Source organism: Macaca fascicularis, chromosome 19 (assembly GCF_037993035.2).
Source record: "Macaca fascicularis isolate 582-1 chromosome 19, T2T-MFA8v1.1".
Classification (NCBI taxonomy): domain Eukaryota; kingdom Metazoa; phylum Chordata; class Mammalia; order Primates; family Cercopithecidae; genus Macaca; species Macaca fascicularis.
In genome coordinates, this window is record NC_088393.1 from 54,651,470 (window position 1) to 54,665,399 (window position 13,930).

General features: G+C 54.8%; 1 protein-coding gene across 1 annotated transcript; it reads right to left on the bottom strand.

Moving 5' to 3' along the window:
* Positions 1 to 372: 372 nt before the first annotated feature.
* Positions 373 to 13,838, bottom strand: DACT3 (dishevelled binding antagonist of beta catenin 3). The gene is made up of 4 exons (XM_045379937.2): positions 13,476 to 13,838; positions 5,682 to 5,778; positions 5,368 to 5,520; positions 373 to 2,640 (listed from the first exon to the last, which is right to left on the bottom strand). Exons 1-4 carry the CDS (start codon positions 13,722 to 13,724, stop codon positions 1,244 to 1,246), a joined length of 1,896 nt encoding a protein of 631 aa, XP_045235872.1. The 5' UTR covers positions 13,725 to 13,838; the 3' UTR covers positions 373 to 1,243.
* Positions 13,839 to 13,930: the final 92 nt, after the last annotated feature.

Below are 13,930 nucleotides of genomic sequence, written 5' to 3' on the forward strand. Positions count from 1 at the left end.
TACAAGAATGACCTACCATGCCTGGCTAATTTTTGTATTTTCTGTAGAGATGGGGTTTTACCATGTTTCCCAAGCTGGTCTTGAACTCCTGGGCTCAAGCGATCCCCCTACCTCCACTTCCCAAAGTGCTGGGATTACAGGCATGAGCCGTCATATCCCGCCTGAAATCATATTTATGACCAAACATAACCCAATCAAAGGCTAGATTCCTTGATGTAAAATAGCCAATGGTAGGAAGATGATGCTGAGATTCACCCTGGGGCCTCCCTGGAAACTGCCATATCCACAGCAAACAGAAGTTGCTCAATAAATGTTAGTCCAAAGGAAAAAGAGCATTTCTCCCAGTTAATCATTCAATGAGAGTCCACCATATATGTAACACTGTGCATTTATTTACAAAGAGGTTAGAGAAACACACAGAATCTGGCCCCCCTTTGCACTGGGGAGTCACCATCGTCATAATAAATACAGTAATTTTAAAAAAGAAAAAAAAATACTAGATTGGAACAGCTGAGGGTCATCAGGCTTCCCCCATTCCCTCTTACAGGGAGTGGGGGGTATGAGATAGAAACCATCTTCCTTCCCCTCTTCTACCTCCGAATCCTCCATAATTGTCCAGGAATCGAGGTGAAAGAGTCCTTCTTTCCAGGTGTTGCCAACCCCTACTTGACCCTCAAAACCCCCAAATCAGTGCTCCTTCCCTTCCCAGGGCACTCTGCAGGAACCACCTGAGTCAGACACAGAGTCTCTGACCAGGGTGCCAAGGGGATATCTTAAAGGTCCAGGGACATGGAGGGGGCACTTTGTGAATGAGAGGGGGCCATAGCTGGGCAAGGAAAGGAGGAATGAGAGGGCTCATCAGGAATGAGAGAGAGAGTGGTGAAGGGGAACAAAGAGACTAGGCTTCTAAACTAAAACGGGGAAATTCAAACCAAATTACCCCTTTTGCATACATGGACACTTACTGTACAGATGAGAAAAGTGACGCCCAGAGAAGGGGAACTGTCTTGCCCAAGGACTTCCAAGCTAGAAGCTGAACTGGGTCAAACAGGGCTCCTCCCCATTCCTCTCGCTAGTGGTGGGGGAGCCTTTTCAACCAAGACTGCTAGGAGTGGGGAGAGTGAGGGGGGTCTTTGGAAGCAGAGAAAACGATGGTCTTTGGAAGGTAGATGTGGAAGGGTCAGTGGTTGAGAGTGTGGAGGTGCAGAGGCCATGAAGGGGGAGCCCAAGCAAATCCCCAAACTCACACTGTAGTCATGACCTTGAGAGAACCCGAACGGAAACGCAGTATCTTTTTCTTGAGCGCGTGGGAAGCCTTGATCTTCACGAAGACTTTGGCGGGGCCGGCGGGCGCCCCTGCACCTGCTCCGCCCCCGGGCCCGGAGGCCGCAGTGGCCGCCACCAGCTGCTGCGGCCACACGAGGCCACCGCTGCCGTCTGAGTCGCTGGAGGCAGAGCTGAAGGCAGGTGACTCTCCCTCGCTGGCGCTCGATTCGCTCTCCCCGTAACCCCCGCCGACGCCTCCCGGAGGCCCCCGGCGTCCCAGGGGCCCCAGGCGCCCGGCCGAGCACTCTGAGTCGCTGCCCGCGCAGCCGTAGAGCAGACGACGCTGGGGAGCTGACGGGGACGGGCCGGGGCCGGGAACACGCGCCGCCGGGGCTCGGGGCCGCACGCGGCGCCCATCAGCAGCGTCGATCTCCGCAGTGGAGCGCCAGCGACGGCAGGACCCTGCGGCCTGGGCCGCCAGCGTGGGCGCTGGGCCGCGGCGTGGCCGTGGCGGCCGAGGCTCTTCCCGCTCCGCCGTGGGGTACTTGGGGGGCCCGGACGGGACCGCGGAGGCGCGGCCCAGCAGGCTGGTCTCGGACTGAGAGCGCGAGGCCTTGCGGGCCCTGGGCGAGCCCCGGCGGCCCGAGGCCTCCGTCATGCGTCCACGGCGGCCGGCGGCCCGGGGACGCTCCCGGGGCGGTGACTGCTCCACGCTGCGGCCGCGGGTCAGTGGCGGTGGTTTGCGGCGGGCGGCGCGACCGGGGAGGCCTCGGGTGGCCGCCTGGGCGCCCGGGATGTACTGCGCCTTCACCAAGCGGCCCTCGGCCGGGCTGTCGGGGGGCGAGGGGGCAGCGGGAGGCGCAGCCGGCTCGGGTGCAGCCTCCGACTCCCACGACGACGCCCAGGCGCGGCTCAAGGGGGCAGGGCTGGTGGGGTGGCCCCCGACGCGCTCCACCGAAGGCTCCCGCGCGGGCCGCGCGCTGCCGGGGGGCGGAGACGCGTCGGGCGGCCGCTGACGCACGCTGTTCTGGCGCCGCGGGCCGCCGTCCGCGCCCCCGGGACTGGTCCGGGGCTGGCCCGCCCCCCGGCGGCGGCGCCTGCGCAGGAGCGCTGAGATGTAGCCGTCCAGGGGTCGCCCCGCGCCCCCCGCGTCGGGCGAGTCGGTGGGAGGGCGGCTGCAGGGTCGCGGGCTGCGCATAGCCACGGCGTGCAGGGGGCTGGGCGTCAGAAAGGGCCCGGCGCGGGCCCGCCGCTCCGCCGAGGAGCAGGCCTCCGGGCCGGCGGACCCCCCTGCCGTCGGGTAGGGCGCTGAGAAGGACCGCGGCACTGCTGCCCGCGCGCCCACCATCTCCGGAGCGCTGGGACTGGCGTCTCCTAGGGAAGGAACGCCAAAAGAAAAAAAAAAAAGGAAGAGAGTGGAGGGGCTCTCAAAGTCCTTTCCCATTTCCCATCCAGCCTGGAAGGGGGGGGTTGCCTCCCTCCCTTCCATGCCCATCTCAGCAAAAACCCTGCTCTCACACCTTCCTTCCTGTAAAATTCATAATAAAATCTTTACAGGGTCCTACAAGACCCTGCGTGACTTGTCCAGACAATGACTCTGCCTCTCCCACTCTCACAACATCTTACTCTTTCTTTCTTTCTTTCTTTCTTTCTTTTCTTTCTTTCTTTCTTTCTTTCTTTCTTTCTTTCTTTCTTTCTTTCTTTCTTTCTTTCTTTCTTTCTTTCTTTCTCTCTCTCTCTCTTTTTCTTTCTTTCTTTCTTTCTTTCTTTCTTTCTTTCTTTCTTTTTCTTTCTTTCTTTCTTTCTCTTTCTTTCCTTCCTCCCTCCCTCCCTCCCTCCCTGCCTCCCTCCCTCCCTCCCTGCCTCCCTCCCTCCTTCCTTCCTTCCTTCTCTTTCCTTTCTTTCTTTTTTGACAGGTTCTTGCTTGCTCTTGTCACCCAGGCTGGAGTGCAGTGGCGTGATCATAGCTCACTGCAGTCTCCATCACCTGGGCTCAAGGGATCCTGCCGCCTTATCTTCCTGAGCAGCTGGGACTACAAGAACACACCACCATGCCCTGCTCATTTTTGGGGGGATGGGGTCTCACTGTGTTGCCCAGGCTGGTCTCCCAACTCCCAGGCTCAAATAATCCTCCTGCCTCAGCCTCCTAAAGTGCTGGGATTATAGGCATGAGCCACCGGGCTGACCCTTCTCCTCTTATTTATAGGACTCCAGCCACATTGGCCTCCTGAAATCACGCACCAGTCACATTCTGGCCTCAGAGCCTTTGTGCTTCCCATTCCAGATTCCAGATTCCCGGAATGCCCTTCCTCCTGGATATCTGTTAGGTCCACTCCCTCACTTAGTTCAGGGCACAACTCAAATGTTACAGTCTCAGCGAGGCCCTCCCTGGCCTTATTTTCTAAAATTGCACTTCCTTCCCCAAACTCAAAGGGACACTTCTGAGTCCCTTTCCCGGGCTTATTTCTTGTCATAGCACATGGCATTATCTCGTACCCTAGATATTTTGCTTATTAACCCTTTTTTTTTTTTTTTTTTTTTTTAAGACGAGGTCTCACTTTGTCGCCCAGGCTGGAGTGCAGTGGCATGATCTCAGCTCACTGCAACCTCTGCCGCCTGGGTTCAAACAGTTCTCCTGCCTCAACCTCCTGAGTAGCTGGGATTACAGGCGCCCACCACCACGCCCAGCTAATTTTTGTATTTTTTGTAGGGACGGGGTTTCACCATGTTGGTCAGGCTAGTCTGGATCTCCTGACCTCGTGATCCACCCACCTCGGCCTCCCAAAGTGCTGGGATTACAGGTGTGAGCTACCACGCCCGGCCATTTATCCTGTATTTTATTTATTCCTCCGATAGGCTGGCAGTTTCCTGAGGGCAGGGATTTGCCTGTTTTGTTCATTAGTGTTCATTTTGTTCATTGCTCCTTGGATACTGCTAGATAGCACATAGTGGAGGCTCAAAAACTTACTTGTATGAATGAAAGACAGCAGTTCCTGTTTACCAGTGACTGCCATGCTCCAAGTCCAATGCCTTAGAGCAGAGGCTCACTGAATATTCAAAAATATCCCCTTGGGGCGGGCACTGTGTGTGTGTGTGTGTGTGTGTGTGTGTGTGTGTTTGGTTGGTTTTTTTTTTTTTTTTTTTTGAGGCAGAGTCTTGCTCTGTCACCCAGGCTGGAGTGCAGTGACACCATCTCAGCTCACTGCAACGTCTGCCTCCCAGGTTCTAGCAATTCTCCTGCCTCAGCCTCACAAGTAACTGGGACTACAGGCATATGCCACAATGCCTGGCTATTGAGGCACTGTTATTATCCCATTTAATTTATTTATTTTATTTATTTATTTATAATATTTTTGAGACGGAGTCTCACTCTGTCACCCTGGCTAGAGTGCGGTGGCTCCATCTTGGCTCACTGCAACCTCCACTTCCGGGTTCAAGCAATTCTCCAGTCTCAGCCTTCAGAGTATCTGGGACTACAGGCACAGGCCATCACGCCCAGCTAATTTTTGTAGTTTTAGTAGAGACAGGGTTTTACCATATTGGTCAGGTTGGTCTCGAACTCCTGACCTCAGATGGTCCACCTGCTTTGGCCTCCCAAAGTGTTGGGATTACGGACAAGAGCCAGTGTGCCCAGCCTATTTATTTACTTATTTTGAGACAGACTCTTGCTCTGTCACCCAGACTGGAGGGCAGTGGCGCAATCTTGGCTCACTGCAACCTCCACCTCCCAGGTTCAAGCGATCCTCCCACCTCAGCCTCCCAAGTCACTGGAATTACAGGTGTTCGCTACCACGCCCAGCTAATTTTTATATAGACGGGGTTTCACTCTGTTGGCCAGGTTGTCTGGATCTCCTGGCCTCAAGTGATCTGCCCACCTCCCAAAGTGCTGGGATTACAGGCGTGAACCACCACACCCAGCCATATTTCATTTTAACAGATGGAAACACAGAGGCCCAGAAATAAGAGACCTGCTCATAATCATGTGAAAAGGAAATGTCGCACCAGGAATTGGAATCCAGGCCCGATTCGGAAGTCTGGGCCCACAACCGTACTCTTACTGTCCTTTCCCTGGTCCCAGGGTCCCACCCTCACCCACCTTACCTAGGGACTTGGGCCTCTCGCTGGCATAGATACCCCGGGGCTCAGAGGGACCTAGGCGACCATAGGAGCTGGATCCAGAGAAGCCACTGTCCCCACAGAAGGTTGAGGGTGGTGAATCTGGACCTCCCGTGGAGCTGGGATCTTCATAGAAGCCTGAATTTCCGAGAGAAGCAGAGACTTCAGGGGGTTTGGGTGGGAAAACCAGGGCTGGGGAAAGGAGGAGATGGCATGGGGAGAGGCATGGGCCTGAGAAATAGGGATACAGGGAACATGGAGGCATCCCAGGCAGACCCTACCCCTCTATCCATGCTCACCCGAGCTGCGCCCGCTCTCCTGTTCCAGGCCCCCAGACTCCAGGCTCAGGTCTCCCAGCTGCTGGCCCAGGTCCCAGACGAGCCCAGGCAGGGCCTCCTGAAGGTATAGGGAGAGAAGGATGGTCAGAAGGCCCCCAGTCCTCTGCCAACTGGTCCCCTATTCCATGAGCTTATGGGCAGAGTTTCACTTTGACAATGAGGCTCTTGCTTCAAAAGGATAAAAGCAGTACCTGAATCCCAGGAACCCCTCAAGATCTCCGTCCCTTCATCCCCATTAGAAAGTCCTTCTGACTGTCTAACTCCAGTCCTTCATGCTGCAGCCTCATCTCATTCCCTCTTAGGTGTGATGAGGCCTCAGAAAACCCCCATCTCTTGCCCTCTCTTTACCAGTTGCTCCCTCCAATTTGTGCTCAGAGCCCCTCAACCCCGATTAGAATGTCCCTCCTTGAGTCTAACTTGAGGGATTGTTGTAAGGACAGTTTACTACTAAAAGGTGGTGTCCATGACCCCCAGATCCCTTAGTCATAGGTCTGCCTTCTTCTCCAAGTTTTTCTTTTTTTACTTTATTTGTTTGTTTGTTTACTTATTTATTTATTTTGAGACAGGGTCTCACTCTGTCGCCCAGGCTGGAGGGCAGTGGCATGATCCCAGCTCACCACAGCCTCTACCTCCCGGCATCAGGCAATCCTCCCACCTCAGCCTCCTGAGTAGCTGGGATTACAGGCGCCCACCACCATGCCCAGATAATTTTTGTGTTTTCAGTAGAGGTAGGGTTTCACCATGTTGCCCAGGCTGGTCTTGAACTGATCTCAGGTGATCCACCCGCCTCGGCCTCCCAAAGTCCCAGGATTACAGGTGTGAGCCACTTCGCCCAGGCTTTCCCTGTCTTTGACCTTTTTTTTCAGCTACACCCATTGCCCCTTATCACCAACAGAAGGTCCTTTTGTGAGTCTTCCTTAAGTCCCTCCTGCTGCAGATTGCCTCTTTCCCCAATATGGATAAAACAGACTGACCACTATACCTCTTTGCTCTCCCTTCAGAAAGAACCTCCAAGCCTCCTAGACAGTCCTGGGAGTCTAGCCTTACTGGTACTGCAGCAGCCATCCCCAGCGCGTTCCTTTGCCCCAGAGACCACATCCTCCTTCTGCCTTTGGTCCACTCCCACCAGGAAGCTCCAGTGGGTCTACCGTTCCTTATCGCCATAAGAAATTTCCAGGAGTCAGGCCGGGCGCAGGGGCTCACGCCTGTAATCCCAGCACTTTGGGAGGCTGAGGCGGGCGGATCACATGAGATCTGGAGTTGGAACCAGACTGGCCAATATGGTGAAACCTCGTCTCCACTAAAAATACAAAAACTAGCGGGGCATGGTGGTTTGCACCTGTAGTCCCAGCTACTTGAGAGGCTGACATGGGAGGATTGCTTGAACACAGAAGGCAGAGGTTGCAGTGAGCCGAGATTGCGCCATTGCACTCCAGCCTAGGCAACAGAGTCAGACTCTGTCTAAAAAAAAAAAGAAAAAAAGGAAAAGAAATTTCCATTAGTCTACCCCGGGTGCTTCTTGCTGGGGAAAAGAGCACTTCTCATCAGATGTGAATTAATGAAGGTGAAAGCCCTTTTAGGGGAGTGACCGTGACAAGAGGTGGCGTAAGGGCTGAAGCAACACGGATGGGGTCTCCAGGACATTAGGACTTAACCTCATTTTAGAAAAGAGAGGGTCAGAGGCAGAAGAAGCCTCACATGGGTCTGAGTGAGGCTGGGTAGCAGCAGGCAGCCTCAGGCTGACGGCTGACCCTCAGACAAAAGCGGCTTGTCTGGACGGCAGGAGGGAGGGAAGTAGGGAGGAGGGTTTAGGAGGGCAGGCACCCAGCCCTGCCTATTTAGGGCAGAAAGACTGGCCGGCTCCCCGGCAGCCACAACCCCCCCCCCCAGTCCCAGTCTCTCCAGGGCCCAGCCTCTCCCCTCCCCCGAGAACAGAAGCCCCCATCTGGGCCTGTTTACTCGAGGAAGGTCAACAAATCGTTCTACTTTGGGCTCCTGCCCTGGGCATGTTGAGACGCTCACGGTGAAGTCATCTTTGAGCGGAACTCAAAAAAGCAGCCGAATTGTGCGGCATCAGGAAGTAGCTAAAAAAATCTGTCAGACCGCCCATGTCCCCCATGTCATGTCCCCCACAAATCACTGGCAATACTCACTCCCCTCTAGCCACGCCTGGCCTCGCCACCGTCCCTCGAACATACCACGGATGCGCCTACCTCGGGAGAATGTTTCCCCCACATACCTTCCTTGCTTCATTCAGGTCTTTGGTGACCCGATCTCTTCTCTGACACCTTTCCAAAATAGCTCCCCTGTCATTGTGCACCCTGTTGCCCTGCTTTTCGAGGTTTTTCTACGTATCAGGAATGACCTCTTGATTTAAAATTATACATTGGGCCGGGCTTGGTGGCTCACGCCTGTAATCCCAGCACATTGGGAGGCCGAGGCAGGGAGGATCACTTGATTTCAGGAGTTCAAGACCAGCCTGACCAACATGGTGAAACCCTGTCTCTACTAAAAATACAAAAAATAGCCGGGTGTGGTGGTGCGCGCCTGTAATCCCAGCTACCCAGGAGGCTGAAGCAGGAGAATTGCCTGAACCAGGGAGGCGGAGCTCGCAGTGAGCCGAGATCACACCACTGCACTCCAGCCTGGGCAACAATGAGACTTCGTCTCCAAAAACAATTAAAATAAAATAAAATAATACATCAAAGTGTCATTCGTTTGTTGAATCTCTGACTAGAATGTCAGCCCTAGGAATGCAGAGATTTCTGTCTGTTTTGCTCACAGGTGTACCCCCACCCAGTGCCTAGAACTGTGCCTGGCACAAAGTGGGTGCTCAGGAAATACTTAATGGGCTGGGTGTGGTGGCTTATGCCTGTCATTCCAGCACTCTGGGAGTGCCAAGGTGGGAGGATCGCTTGAGGCCAAGAGTTCGAGACCAGCCTAGGCGACATAGTGAGACCCAGTCTCTCTCCCCATATATATATATATGAAATTTATTTATTTATTTATTTTTGAGACAGAATCTAGCTCTGCTGCCCAGGCTGGAGTGCAGTGGTGCAGCCTCCGCCTCCCAGGTTCAAGTGATTTTTTTTTTTTTTTGCCTCAGCCTCCCAAGTAGCTGGGATTACAAGCATGTCCCACCTCACTTGGCTAATTTTTGTATTTTTAGTAGAGACAGGGTTTCATCATGTTGGCCAGGTTGGTCTCGAACTCCTGACCACAAGTCATCCGCCTACCTCAGCCTCCCAAAGTGCTGGGATTACATGCGTGAGCCACTGTGCCTGGTATTTTTTATTTTATTTTTGAGACAAGATCTCACTGTCTCACCAGGCTGGACTGCAGTGGCACAATTACGGCTCACTGCAAACTTCACCTCCTGGGCTCAGGTGATCCTACTACCTCAGCCTCCCAAGTAGCTGGGACTACAGGCGCGTGCCACCACGCCCCGCTAGTTTTTGTATTTTTTTGGAGAGACAGGGTCTCCCTGTGTTGCACAGGCTTGTCTCAAACTCCTGGGCTCAAGCAGTCCTCCCGCCTTGGTCTCTTGAAGCGCTGGGATTACAGGCATGAGCCACTGCACCCAGCTGTCTATTTTTTAAAAAGAACTATTAGATGAAGGAATGAATGGATACAATGGAATACTATACAGCTGTTGAAATGGAATGAGTCAAATTTCTTTTTTTTTTTTTTTTTTTTTGAGACGGAGTCTCGCTCTGTTGCCCAGGCTGGAGTGCAGTGGCCGGATCTCAGCTCACTGCAAGCTCCGCCTCCCAGGTTTACGCCATTCTCCTGCCTCAGCCTCCCGAGTAGCTGGGACTACAGGCGCCCGCCACCTCGCCCGGCTAGTTTTTTGTATTTTTTAGTAGAGACGGGGTTTCACGGTGTTAGCCAGGATGGTCTCGATCTCCTGACCTCGTGATCCGCCCGTCTCGGCCTCCCAAAGTGCTGGGATTACAGGCTGGAGCCACCGCGCCCGGCCTGTCAAATTTCTATATAGAATCATTACCAAGATATAGCATTGAGCAGAAAGAGAAAAGTGCAGAATATATATAGGAGTGACTCAGAATTACCTGGAGGGCTTGTGAAAACCCAAATGACTGAGTCCCATTCCCAGAGCTTTCGATTTCAGCCTGCAGTCGGGCCCAAGTAGTTATATGGCTAACAAGTTCCTTGTGATGTGGTACTGCTGGCCAGGGGGCCACACTTTGACTGGCATAGTCTCTGGGACCTCACCCAAGAAACTAGAATTTGTAAAATGCAAAGCTTTGACAAAAGCTCCATATTTTTGGGTATCTAAACAGTTTCTGTTAGGAGATATGTTGGAAGAGGTCTGGGAGGTGACAGTAAGGTGACAATGATGGTGACCTCAGAGGAAAGATTGGATTTAGGGGCTCCAGGGAGGAATGGGGGGACTGGATGGTAGAAGGAAATGTTTAAGGAGGCATGACTTGGCATCACATTAAGCTCTGCTGCTCCCCAGCTGTGTGACCTTGGGTGGGTGGCTTTACCTCTCTGGGCTTCAGTTTCCTTATCTATAACTGGGCATCATAGCACACCATCTCCTGGAGGTTATTGTGAGGATTAAATGAGTTTCTTTTGACACATAATAAATGCCAGTTTGTATGATTACAGGAAGGCTATGAATTTCTTATAAGGAAAATAGAAAATGTTTCCATTGTTTAATTAAAAATAAATGTAGGAGTCAGGCACAGTGGCTCATGCCTGTAATCCCAACAACTTTGCGAGGCCAAGGTGGGAGGATCACTTGAGGCCAGGAATTCAAGACCAGCCTGGCCAACATGGTGAAAACCCATCTCTACTAAAAATACAAAAATTAGCCAGGGGTGATGGTGCATGCCTGTAATTCCAGCTCCTTGGGAGCTTGAGACAGGAGAATCGCTTGAATCCAGGAGGTGGAGGTTGCAGTGGGCCGAGAATCACTTGAACCTAGGAGGTGGACGTTGCAGTGAGCTGAGATCATGCCATTGCACTCCAGCCTGGGTGACACAGCAAGATTCTGTCTCAATTAACAAATAAAGGCCAGGTACAGTAGCTCACACCTGCAATCCTAGTGCTGTGAGAGGCTGAGGCAAGAGGTTTGCTTGAGCCCAGGAGTTGGAGACCAGCCTGAACAACATAGCAAGACCTCATATCTTAAAAAAAAAAAAAAAAAAATTAGCCAAGTGTGGTGGCATGCACCTGTAGTCCTAGCCTCTTGGGAGGCTGAGGCAGGAGGACTGCTTGAGGCCAGGAGTTAGAGGCTGCAGTGAGCTATGATTGCGCCACTGCACTTCAGCCTGGGAGACTTTGTCTCTAAAAATAAATGAATAAATAAATATATCATTTACAAATATATAGATAAACGCGAAAGGATGGACTTTTCGGTAAGTTCTGCCAAGTCTAATTCCGGTTCTTCCATTACAAGGAAGAGCAGAAATTAAGGAGACAGGAGATGCCTCATCCTCTCCAGCGCCTAGGCACCCCCCCGAAAATATTCCAAGTCTACACCCCTCTATTTGCAAGTCTGGCCTCTTTCCTTCCAGTTGCAAAAGGATGAATCTTTAAAAGATCAGAAAGTCCTTGGCCTGAGTCTGGCTCCCTGCCTCCCTACGGTGCCCCTCATCCTTTCTCTGCAGGCTTAATAAGAGTTCGGTTAGGACCCCTGGAGACCCCTTTGCCCAAACTTCCCTTGTTTCTCCCCTCACGTGCCCCTCATTGGTATCCAATGCCCATTTATCTCTATTAGGAAGTCCTTCCGCAAGTCTGACTTAAATTCTTCTTGCTGAAAAGGACCTTTTTCCTTCTTGAGAACAAGCAGGACCCAGGGAGCCCCTGTCCTCACCCAGGATTCCTGCCTCTCTTCTCTGCAACACCCCTGATCTTTACCTGGTATTCCCATCATTCCTATTAGAAAGAAATCAAGTCTGGCTTCAGTCTTTCTTGCCTTGAAGGAAGTGTATTCCTGGCAGGGGCTGGGGGTGGGGGGTAAGTCATAAGACAAGGGCTGGGGGATCAGAAGAAGCCCTCACCCGCTCTTCAGAGGGACCCAGGAACCCCCAGCACTAGAGAAGTTTATATTTAGCGCTTCACTGCTCCTCCTCCTCCCCCCGCCTGCCACCGCCTCCTCCCTGATGCTGGGACAAGCTTTGCCTAGAGACTGGGGGGTGGGGGGGACAGGCCTCTCCACTACCATCTCATGCCGGGAGGACAGAGGGCTGGGGGGGAGGAGGGGACAGAGGGACCGAGGAGAGGGAGACTGAAGGGCAGAGATGGGGAAGGTGAAGGGTGAAAAGGGGAGAGACCAAGGGCAGAGCGGGAGAGGACACAGCTACCCACAGCTACCCCATCCTCATGCCTCGCTTTCTCCTTGTCAGGATGGAAAGCGCCTTCCAAGCCGAGCCAGCTTGGGGTGGGGGGAGCTAGCGAAGGCCCCCACAATCCGTCTCTAACTTTGGGAGGGGGTGGGGACTCCCACAGCTGTTTCTGTTTCCAGAAAAGAATGTGCAGGGGGGGGGTCCCACTCCTGAGAGGGGGAGGGGCCGGGCGTGCAGCCCCGGGAGTCTGGCTTCAGTCTTCCTCCCCAGTCCCCATCTGGGGAGAGGGCAGTCGAGGTCAGCGGCGGGGAGAGCCCCCTCCACTGCCACCTCGGCTCAGGTTTCCCGAAACGGGAAGCTCTGGCCACACACAGGCTTGGGGATGGGGATCTGCGGTGGAGCCAGGGTGTGCGGGCTGGGGGGAGGGGAAGAGAGACTGAGCCTGGGACGTCGGGCAAGAAGAAGAGAGCGAGGTGCAGACAGGCAGGAAGGGAAGGCCACGGAGACAGACGCAGAGGGACGCCGAGATCACAGAGACAGAGAGACAGGATGAAGAAAGAGAAGCAGACACAGAAAGTCACAGGGATGTGGCAGGACGGAGACAGTGACAGAACCCCGGCATGAGGTCGGGAGACTCAAGGAATGACATAGAAAGGGGAGAGGCATGGGCCTCCTCAAGTCATTCCGGAGACCTCTGTCCATCTTCCACCATGAGAACACCCAGAGGCCAGAAGTCTCCCCCAGGCGCTGCCTCGACCTGCCTCCCCTTGGGTCAAGGAGAGCTGGGGCCAGCTAGGAAGCAAGGGAAGCGTCATCAAAGGGTCAAGAGCCCAGTGGGGGGTCCTCAGGGACTGTGAGCTTTCTCTCAGCAGTGGTCCCTCCCTCTGGAGGCCCTCAGATTCCCCTCCTCCCACCCCGCCCTCTCCAGAGATCTCCAAGCACACCAGGACTTAGGGAAGATGGAGCCCTGTGGCGGGGCCCAGATAAGGGCATGTTTGGAGCCTGGCTGTGTGACCTTGGGTGAGTCGCTTGCTCTCTCTGAGCCTCAATTTCTCTCTATGTTAAATGGGGACTATCACCCCCTGTTTCCCAAGCTGCAAGAAGACAACGCCTGCAAAGTACCCGGTCCCGGGTTTGGCACATACTTGGCGCCCAGAAGGATTATCTTTGGGGAAGGGGTGTAACGGATGGGGCCTGTTTCTCACGAGGCCCCAGTGGGGGCGATGCAGTTTCCCCTCCCCCGATTTAGGGGCGGGGAGGCCAGGTCCGGCCCGCCGCCGGAACTCCGGGGTCTCCAGCCCCACCCCCTGTCCTTTCTCACTCCCTGCCTACCCGGGTCCCCAACCCCCCCTCCCCCCCCGCCCGGGTGTCTGAGCATCCAACTGAGGCAGACAGACAGACAGACGGGGGTGGAGGGACGGACCGACAGGCGGCCCCTTACCAGCTGCTCCTCCAGGGCTGCTGCGGCCCGGCGCGCCGCCGCCGCATCTTCATCCTCATCAGCGTCCTCCTCGTCCTCGGCCTCGGCGCCCCCCATTCCGGGCTGGGCCAGCCGCAGCGCCTGCTGCACGCGGTACTCCTGCCTCTCCCGGAGCCAGTGTAACTCGCAGAGCCCGGCCAGGCTACCCTCCAGCCAGCCCCGCAGCCGTCCCCGCTCAGGGCTCACCGGGAACGAGAAGGCCCGGATCATGGCTGCAGCCCCCCGCCCCAGCCCGGCCGGGCCCCGCGGCCACCCCTCTCCCGGTCCCACCTCCCCGCCCCAGCAGCCTGCCCGCCCGCTGGCCGGGCTGTCACCGTCTCATCTGCATAGGCGCCCGCCCATTGGGCCGCCCACCCGCGCCTTATCTGCATGGCCACGCCCCCGGCGACCGAGCAACTGCCGCCTATTGGCGAATA

Coding starts and splice junctions, on each gene's coding strand:
- DACT3 (XM_045379937.2), bottom strand. CDS start 13,724: ATGATCCGGGCCTTCTCGTTCCCGGTGAGCCCTGAGCGGGGACGGCTG. Junction 5,521..5,681: donor GGAGAGCGGGCGCAGCTCGG/GTGAGCATGGAT, acceptor TCGGAAATTCAG/GCTTCTATGAAGATCCCAGC. Junction 2,641..5,367: donor CGAGAGGCCCAAGTCCCTAG/GTAAGGTGGGTG, acceptor TTCCTTCCCTAG/GAGACGCCAGTCCCAGCGCT.